This window comes from Macrosteles quadrilineatus, unplaced genomic scaffold (assembly GCF_028750875.1).
Source record: "Macrosteles quadrilineatus isolate MER2022 unplaced genomic scaffold, UCM_ALF_1.0 Scaffold_6__1_contigs__length_79288215, whole genome shotgun sequence".
NCBI lineage: Eukaryota > Metazoa > Arthropoda > Insecta > Hemiptera > Cicadellidae > Macrosteles > Macrosteles quadrilineatus.
Window position 1 is genome coordinate 44,217,087 of NW_026542599.1, and position 10,907 is coordinate 44,227,993.

The 10,907-nt window shown below is 35.3% G+C and overlaps 1 protein-coding gene across 1 annotated transcript in view; it reads left to right on the top strand.

Annotated features, from left to right (window-relative positions):
* The window catches only part of LOC128997495 (short stature homeobox protein 2-like), a 33,460-nt gene extending 32,105 nt beyond the window's left edge, over positions 1–1,355 (top strand). The window contains exons 4-5 of the mRNA XM_054423133.1: positions 447–622; positions 1,158–1,355. Coding sequence (XP_054279108.1) covers positions 447–622; positions 1,158–1,355 — 374 coding nt within the window. The remainder of the gene's footprint in view (positions 1–446; positions 623–1,157) is intronic.
* The last annotated feature ends 9,552 nt before the right edge of the window (positions 1,356–10,907 follow it).

Genomic DNA, 10,907 nt, shown 5'->3' on the forward strand with positions numbered 1-10,907 from the left:
TTCCAAAAAGCCCTTCTCACCCCCCCCCATCCACTCCTTCCATTTAACACGAGGGTCAAGCGTCTAATGGCTGGCCGTTTCGCAGCTCCCCTCTAAGCGATTTAGAAATATTACGCACTCCAATTTGTATACAGGATTTTCCCTCTTAATCTAATAAGAAGGGTCAGAACGTGGCTATAACTGTAGCTCACTGTGCACCGCTCTGCGCTGGTTATTATTTTTGTATTTGGCACAGATAATGGTATGCACTGTTTGTATCATTTAGTGTCAAGATTAAAGTGTGGTTAAATTGATAAAATATTGGTAAATTGTTTTTCAATGCTGATTTGAAAACGCTGTGATTCAACATGATTAGGAGTTTGGTTGGGTGTTATTAATGGAAGAAATGTAACAGTCAATTCATACCTACAGCTACCTGATCTTACTGATGTTTGTGGTTGTTGCAGCTGCAGGTATGATGTTGTCTAGTCATGTGACACACACCAGTCCCCCAGTAGCTACTCCTCTAGAGCCATGCAGAGTAGCTCCCTACGTCAACGTACCTAGACTGCCTTCTCTGCCGTTCCCTCCACCTGCTACCTTCTCCGCCTTCGACCCCGCGCTGCTAACCGCCGCTCATCAGGTAAATTGGAGTGTGGGTCAAAATTCCTGGCTACAGTACCAGCTTAGTATAGCCTTGTTTGGTTACTGAATTGCACTAATTACTCGTACTAGCTATGTAGGAAGCATCTTTGGCCATTACCAGTAAATTGTAATGGACCTCAACAACGGTGCAGTTTCAAACAATACTTAAAAGCCAAAAATAGTTATATAAGCTTTTCCAATATTTTATGATGTGGACGACGGGTTTCACCTAGTAATTTGAATTTGTCGTTGCAGGTCAATGGTCTTGTAACTTAGTCTTGTAATCGTTTATTTATGTTTATACTTAGCAGTTTCTTCAGTGGTTTCTCTATGTTGTGGATACAGTACTACAGTTCCTACTCTATGTCTCCAGTGTTCAAGCTGTCACCGATTATCCTCCATGTTTTGACTCCCACAGTATTTTTCCTTTTCCGCAGATTATCCTCCATGTTTCAATCCCCCCGCAGTCTATACTTCCCACAGTTTATACCCCATGTTCTAATTCCCACAGTTTATTATATGTGTTGTTCCAGTACGCGGCGGCGGCTGCTGCCCTCGCGGCCCCTGGCACGTCCCCTCTGCTGCTCTGTCACCCGCAGTACAGCCTCGCCCTCGCGGCACTCCACAATGACCGCCTCCACTCTAAGAACTCCTCCATCGCCGACCTCAGACTGAAGGCGAAGAAGCACGCGGAGGCGCTGGAGCTGGGGAGGGACAAAGAGTCAGTGTAGTACCATCGTTGTTTACAGACTATATGGGCAAAGTTACGTGAACATTTTGTGATATAAACTAGAGGTTAGGTTCTCACAATGAAAATAATTCAAAGGTCTTTGGAGATGACCGCGTCGTTGGACTAGAATACACTGGGCCTAGTTTTGAATGTGTTGTAACGATTCCATCGTCGGGGAAAGCTACAATCTGCTGAAGAGCACGTTTTAGTTTCTTTACTTGATTTCGCTTGCCCCGTACATGGATTGGTGTAACGTAACCTAATCATCTGGGTATTTCACTAAACGACAAGGTCATCTCCCAAAGATTAATATTCATTAGACATGTGATCTAGAACTGCACAGTGTCAAACAGGTCAATCTCACTAAACAACATAGCAAATAGGTTTAAAGTGTTAACAGCATTGCCATTTGCCAAGTGAGACATTTAACGTGGAAATGCGATATTTGACATCTGTTAAATATGTATAAAACGAATCAGTTTAATCATGTAAATTTATCCCTATAAATCATAGGTTTAAGTAGTGCGTTTTAGAGTCAAAGACTTATGTACGTCAGAGACACCACTTCATGAGATTATTAAATTTATAGTTTCTGTTATGTACATGTATAAGTTATATTCTTCTTTATAGTGTTGCTGAGCTAACATTTACTCTCTAGTTGGTGGTTGGAGAATTGAAGTTGGTATTTAATCTTTTTCTATAAAATCCAAAACAATTATCAACACTTCAAAAACATTAGAACCTCTTGAATTAGGGTACTTTTTAATTAACAAAACACTGTAAAAACGATTAAATAGTCCTATACCTTACAAAAACTAAAAGTATTAAATCCTTCAACCTACTTCAACTGAAAAACCAATTTCGAAATTGTCTTTTTATTGAGATAAATAACACTATACTTCAATTTTGACGGTAAAATCCCGAGATAATTAAATTTGTAATTATTTTGTGTGTTTTTTATTGTATTGTTAATTTTACGTGAATCAACTTTATTTTGAACACAAAGGTACTATGGTACTATTTAATGGTATTTATGACTTTTGCTTTTGAACTTGGACCGTTATTGACTGTATTTTAACCTTTTTTTTGTTATGTTCAAATGTTTTGATTTATATAAATCTGGTTAATGTATTATATTTTTCACTAAGTTGTGTTGTTAGTATATATTTTCGTTACAATGGTATGTTGTACACTAGGCAGATCTCTTCGCTGTAAATACACTCGCTTCTTACGTTATCTGATTTGTATTTATTTATTTCCTTTCAACATGTTTTGGTACTGATTGAGGACGAATAAATCAACTCTACCACCTATCACTTTCATAGAAAAATCCCAAAAGAAACTTCGCCTTTTTTATGACAGTAAAAACTGCATATTTACATTTTATACATTCATAGAATTCTCTAACATAATTAATTGACTTTGAAATTGAAACTGTCATTTTTCTCTCGAATTTAAATTTTAGTTTAATTGTAAGATGTTGTTACTCTTTATTATAGCTTTTTAACCGCAACCACTTTCAGATATGTGGAAATTTAATATATCACCCATAAACTATAATCAATGTACATAGACTAGTTTTGAGAGGCTTTATTTCGATTATGGTTCTGTGAAATTAAAAGTATCTAACTAAAAAAATATTTTAAACGAATTTTTTACCATTTACCAATCAAAATTAGGAATTTTACTTGTATAATCTTTGTACATTTTCACGAATGAGATGATTATTTTTGTATTAGATTTTTTAATGCTCGGTTTTCATTGCTCAATCATGTATAACTAGAGAGATACTGTTAGCAAATTAGAACGTAATAATGAAACGAACAAGTTGCTTCGGATTTTACAATAATAAGGATGATAAGTATATTAGGTTTCTAACAATGGTCAATGGTTTGTAACTGGAATCAATTTTCACCACAAGCTATGATAAGCATAATAGAAAATACTATTACGGGGACATTGAAGTCAGCCTATAGTTATATTGTGGTCAAGTCGTAGATCTTTCGATTCTTGATAACTTTACAACCGTTTAAGTTGTGGTCGTGTCGAAAAAGGCCACTTTAGGCTCTACTGATGAAATAAACTTCAATAATTGTACTACGGAATGTTGGTGTAAAGGATATTTGAGTAGATTTTCATTTTATAAACCCCGTCTGACCATTATTTTCTTGCATCCGATTATCAAAATTCGATAATCGATTCCGTTCTCTTCTCTACAAAAACATTCACAATAAACAACTTCCGGTCAAATGACCAGTTCCGGTTAGTGATATCGACCAGTCCAGTAAGCACAGCTACAAGCTTGATCCGCTAATCACATAACCGGATGCTGACGTCACTAATTGTTAACGCATAGAGTATACAAATGGCCGGCGCTAAACAGAGACAGCTCGGTCGGTCGACACACTCGATCGATGTAACAGCGAGACTGATTCGGTTTCGGTTCTTTCGTTCTCCCGATATTCGTATTCGTAAATTATCTATAGCATTACTACAGAGTAAAGTACGAAAATCCCTCTGTACAACAAACGAATTTATTGCTACATTACTGCTGCTGCCACGGCAGCTGGTGTTGGCTATGGATATATTGTAGTCATGAAATGAAAAAGAATTAAATTAAATGGAAAATGTCCTTTAAGAGGCGAAGTTGGGACTTGCCTCTCTATTACGTAATCTTTAAGTCGTGCTTTGCAACAGTGTGCAACCTAAAGTACAAATTGTTATATTATTGTTTGAGGAAATCTACCCTTAGATTCACGACTAATAAGTATATATTGGCTTAATTGGCATTTAGGAATGCTGCAACGATGTAAATAAGATTGTTTGGCTTGATTAATTGGATCAATTGGATTCATAGTTAGTTAAGATGATTGATATTTCCATATGCAATTTATTGTCTTTCGGCAGTAAAATATAAAAGAAAGGGCGTTTACCTGTTGCGTCAATTGACCTTTGTGTTTATGAACAGCTGTTTAGTGCTGCTTAGAGCGCATCTCCAGGTTGAACGTTATATTCATTATGATTCATCTCACATTCAAATCATCAACCAGTATACCTCGTATTCGGTCTACCTTGGAATTCTGTTGTATAAATGTCGTTTTCGGATGTGTTTGGGTTTTGTGTCCTTAGAAAAGTAATATTTAGAACTGACAGCCTCATACATCAAAGAGAATAGTGTTTAACGCACTTAACTTGAAAATGTGCTCTTAGCAGCACGAGACAGCTGTAGTTATTCATATCAGCAAGTATCAATTGACGCAACAGGTAATATAAACCTTTTTAATATTGGTACATCTTGATCCAGAGACTAGTCTATATAAATAAAATTAGAGTTTTGTCTGTACATTGCTCAGAATCATAAACTTTTAGGTTATTTTTACGTTTTAAACATTAAAGAAACCGAAACAAGTCTCATCTAAATTTCTGTCTGTCTGTCTTCCTGTCTGTCACGGCCCAAGAGCCATTTTACGCGGCCTTCTCCTGAAAAACGAGAGTACCTATCAAGTTCCAAATCATTTTAATGTATTCAATGGATTGGCGAGATTGTCTTTAGCCATTAAAATATTGCGTCACTACCTTGTAAATAAAATGACGGACGTTAAAAACCCAATTTTGTGCGATTTTTGTAAAGTGTTCTCCCAATGTTTATCACATATTCATCTATGAAATAACGAACAGCTGTTCGAATCAAGATTATTTCTTCTAGCTGTCACTGATATGTTTACATTGAATGTTGTTTACAAATACCGCAACCCCGATCACGTTTTGAAAGCAAATACAAACCAAGTAAGATTAAAAACGTTTTTCCTTACATAACGGATTTAATTAATCGCAAGTGCAATAATTTGTAGGGTAACCGTAAATGAAAATAGAGATTCTTTGTGTATAAAATTGTTCTTGAGTTTTGATAACTGGGAAATAGACCTTGAATGAGCGTTGTATATGACTGAGAAACTTACATTTTTTAAATGAGTGTTTTCAGTCGAGACTCGGCACACGACCGACGCGCGTCTACATGTCCATAGTAAAAATAAAAGTAGGTCTACCGTGTATTTATGTTTTATTCGTCATGTGTATAAGTGTACAGTTCGTGTATGTGTTTCAAAAACTCCAAGACGCACCTAATGGGGAAGCTTGGGACCTTATATTAGGATTAGGACTGATGATGGCGATTTAATTTCGCCGAAATGCATAATGCAGGAAATGCTGTAATAGGATACATTAGGATCGACTGGCGGAAACAGGTAATTTAACCTTTTATTGATTGTCATACCGATCCGGAACAACAAACAACATAAAAGGAAGTTATGTATAATAGTTTGGCCAGCATATCTGAAAATATGCAAACCAACTGCTGTTCTTTATAGCTATCACAATAGTTTCAAACCTGTCAATAAGGTAATTTTCTAACATATTTTGGTGAAATTTTAATCAGGAAAATGGAAACTCGCAGGTTTTCTGCGGCAGGGGTGTTATATTACTGTTTACTCAAAAATAAATCAATAAAATAATTCTCACAAAACTCAGGATAAGAGTTAAGAGTAGGTTGGTACAGTAATGATTATAAAATATTAATTAATTCTTATATTCTGAATCTGAATATCCATTAATAATTTATTTTACAATTATTCTCTGTAAAATATTATTAACACTTTTCAAAAATATAACAGACTCACTAGGCCTATGGATCATAAACACAAACAAACGAATGACGTAACTTAAAGAATCCTATATAATTAACATTAAATAACATTAACACGTCATGGTTTTATAGTTCCATTAAGTAATTATAAATTATATTTACGTTCAGGTGAGGGACATCAATTATTTATGTTTATGATCCATACAGTTTCTGTTCTAATATTCGTGCAGTATTTAATATGTTTGAACCAGCTGTGAGGAATTGTGGAAATCAAAATTCATTTGACAGTTTAGTTCTGCTTATTTACATTTTCAAACTTTGTAGGTTTGTTCTTTGTTACTATGGATACCATCAATCAATATTTACTTTTAAATCTACCACCTCAGATTTTTAAAAGACCACTGGGCAGAGCCCTAGATCAATATCGAATCGGGAATAGTTTTATATGTATCTTCGGAGCTGTAGCTTCATTTGTGTGCAATTTGAGCCCAGTCGGTTCTCAGTAGTTTTTTAGTTTCTCTCATACAAACATACAGACACACAGACAGGCTCCACCTCTTCTTTATAATAGTATAGAAGAAGATAGATAGATAGATATACGACTTGACTTATTATTTTGGGGAAACCAATCCTTTCTCAAATAAGTAAACCAATACAATAAATTAGTAAAGCTCAGAGGTACGCCTTCATGTGTAAGTTCACGATAGCCTAAGGAATAGAGAGAATAGGTATCGTGTTCTTCGCAGAACTGTAGATAGCCGCACGAAACTTTAATACACCAAATGTTTAATATTAATAGCTATTTCAACCCTCGCTTATTATCCGACTTTGGCTTAGCCTCTGTTGTGAAACTTGAACTCGGGTCGAAAAGAGTCACTTAACGCCCTAGGGATGAAATACTATTTCCTAACACTGCACAGAATCGATCACGCATTGTCACACATGTAATCAGTACGCAAAATAGCTTATTTCCGCTTAACTAATTCTCGATCGATAATTCGGCTAATTTAGGCGTTTCAATAAAACACTAACATCCAGTAAGCAAATGACATAACATATCTGTTAGCACAATAACTTGTGTTATTTTTGTCCGATTTTGGTGAAAAAATATAAGTTAATGTTCATTTGAACGATTTCACCAACTAGCATGATCAGACCATGGGAACGGGGTTTCATGAGGTAAAAAGATGAGTTTTTAATTTTTGTTCCTAAATACATAAAATTTCGAAATTTCTGTCTAAACTAGTTTGTAGGGCTTAAAACACACAATTTAGTTTAATAATAATATAATAAAATTACAAAAAAAAACTGTAAATGTATCACAAGTTATCTGAATAATGTTAATATACGGTTACATAAATTAATAAGTCTGACATTATTAAGAAAATATTTTTTTGAAAACTTAATAAAGCAGACGGAATTCAGCTTAGTATACAATATTGCTGCAGAGGAGTATATTTTAATAAAATTGTATGATCACCAAGCTGGTCGGACTACCAAAATAATGTAAAGCATTATTAACTTTTATTTAGTATGCCAAACCATATCAGAATCAATTCGCCTTTGACTATTGACATGAACTACAGTAGTTCAGTTCCCTTTTCCGTTAACAGATTTTCTAATCCCCTGAATACCGAGTTGCCGGTAGGTTAAATGGTTAGTGGAAATAATGGTCAGGTTTTGAGTTCCGCATCATTAAGCATCAGTCAAAAAATCCGGTCAATAAAATCGGTCAATAAATTTCTCTAGTTTCCCTTCTTTAATCAAGAGCGTCTAAAAAACCTTTATCCTAAAACATTCCTGCTTCAAAATCTCTTACGTCTCTTGTTAAATGAGAAACATAATCCTACTGGCATTCAAGAGCAAAAAATACACAACAATATTGTTAGCTTCAATATACAGCACGATAAACACTACAACGATACATCACATATAGTGCGAGAAGCGAAGCGGAGTCAAAGGTGTGTAAATAACGGAAACAAAAGCGTGCAAAACGACGCGATGAACAAGGCGGCGATAATGGCGTAATGGCGGGAGGCAGCCAGAGTTACGGCCGTGCCAGATTATACGTAGTGGGCTCAATAACATATTCTATTAGTCCCCCAATCTCGCGCGCTGTTTAACGGCATTTTAATTCAATCTTAGCGTAATACAGAATTCATAGCCGCCGTCGCAATGATATATCTGCCACTGTGGCGTTATGGCCGTTCTGGGACTGTGAGCGCCGTTCTGAAAACATCGTTTGTTACTCATGTTTTTATGTAATTGATATTCAACTCGTGGTATTATTTTTCGAGGCCAGAGACATGTTGCCGTTTTCATCAGATAGGCCTATAACGCATATATATATTAGCAGAGTACCCGTCCTTCGTACGGGGTTGGCGTACAAGTATAAAATGCTTATTGCAGTTATACTCCTACACTCTTCTCCATTCATACTTGGCTTTAAATACCTAATTTGTATGGTCGCCTTTTTAATGAAAAATATTAAAGTACTTGGATTTGCGTTTGAAATGGGAGAGGACACTGTTTAAGAAAAGTTGGTTTTTTATTTACGGTATGCTATAATATAGCACATCTGGGGACCATATCCATAATGTTCTACCACTGCACCTAAACAATAAAAAAAGTAAATGTCTCATTGTATGTAACAGCTTTTGTTGCTAGTTGGTTCAAATTAGCTGTTGTCATAAATGCAAAACATTTATAGTGCTTCACCCTGTTGGTAAACCTTATACATTTTTAATGCTAAATATCTTAGAACCATATTGTGTAGTTGAAACAGCTGACAAAATTCTTTAATTTCTTTCAAATATGAATACTCATAGGGTTAACATAGAAATCTCCAGAGCCAATGGGGTGGAGCCCGAAAGAATTTTGGGGATAAGAATATGCCTATATGTTAATTGGGAATGTGAGCTATCGCCATACCAATTTTCAGCCCATCCCGACCAGTAGGTAATGCGTGATTGAACTTCAAACAAACAAACAAACTCACAAACTTTCACATTTATAATATTAGTAAGATAAGAAGAATTATAGATATCCCCACAACAAAACTACCTAAAGTATCACCCCCGCATACTGCAGTAGATACATACATCATACGCGATCGGTGTGTATGATCAGGCAGGGTTTCCGATTTGCATCCCATAAAAATTATTTTTTGCGGCTTATTATCTGTTTTAATTCCTTGGTTGCAGTTTTGACACTTATTCTTTAACAGCTGTTTGATTTAAGAATATTGCTCGAGTCATAAAAAATGACCTAATATTCTCGAGTGCAGTTTTCCTGAAACTGAAGTTCTAGGAACGGACAGAAAGTTGAACTGTTCTGTGCGGGGTATTTCTTTTCGTAACGCTGCAGAAGAACAATTTCAGGCTTCATTCAATACCATAGGCCTACAGTTTAACCAGCTAATTTGTTATAACTCAGTGAACACGAACACGTCTTTTGTTATAAACTAAAAAAAGATGTAACATCCACCAAGACATGTTCAATCTTGCTGGATATTTTGTCATTAATTAAATGTTATTTTGATTTGTTCAATTGACTCTATAACTATAAAATATAACATCTCAAAACAAAAATAAAATCTCTAGACAAGTACGACAGGTGAGGTAATTTAAGAGTGTAAACAAAATTTCCTGCAGCCTGAGAAAGACTATTAAAACTATCACTAATCACTATATATTGTCTTAACAGAAACTGTTGATAATTTTGGTTAAAATTTGTCGCTTACCAATTTAAAAAACACTACCCCGTTATTACTACCACAACGTAATCCAAACTTTAAAAACCACACAATCTATCAATGTCGGGTTGAAACGCAAATGAAGCTGGAAACGAGAAATTGCATTACGGATTGATACTGCGAGAAAAATACACCGGGAAATTCAATTTGGCCGGCAGATAATTGTAACATGTGGCTGGGCAGTAATCACGATTGCGCGGATCTGCAAATTTCAAACAGCAATTACGGACATCGTCGGTAAAAAGATGAGCAAACAACGGCTGATGATCGGTCGCGGTTAGGACAATCATGGCTGCATGTCACATCAACTATGCACGGCAGCATGGGTAATACACGAGCGGGTCAAATATTGTCAGACTTCGGATTCTTTTAGTGAAGATGAAACACCTCATTTTTAGCCTAAGGATCACTTTTTGCAAAAGTTAAAATACCCAGATTATTTTGGTGACTAGTTTAGTTCGTCTAACTCGGTGATATTAATTTGATATGTTTCTTTTACTTCAGGGTATTTCACATTAATAGCTCATCCTGTTATATTGACACTAGAGGGAAAGCTATCGTTAATAAATAATTTTGTGGCTGTCTCATATGTTGTGTTGACTCGTTTGGTCTTGCCAAATTTTTTTTTTCATCATCCTGTATAGAATACAACAGTTTTTAGTTTTTTTTTATCGTCCGCAAAATTATCTTTTTCTGGACACTTCAAATAGGCAACAGAATATTATATTTCATAACAAGAGTAGAAAGTGAGTCATTACATATTTAAGGCCATGTTAGAAGTTTGAGATTTATCGAGCACTTGGTCGAGAATATGTATATAGACCCATTTTCATTTTCAATCGTGATTTGAACGTACCGTTCGCTACACTACAAAGAATAATTATTTTCTTTGTTACAAAACTCAGCATTTTTCAGGTTATGCCTTCACTTTAATTTAAAGTTAATATTGACTTTAGTTGTTGAATATTGAAACTGTTGATGAAACAATAGCAAATATTTGTTTGTTTACGTCGGCAAAATCCAAAAAAAGATAGTAGACGTTACTTTCGCATATTAAAAATTCTTTTGCCGTAGTAAACAATGTAGTAATGGATTTTCGCAGGTGATAAACATGCAACGAGAACAGGTAATTTCACAGTAGTGTAGCGAAAAAACAT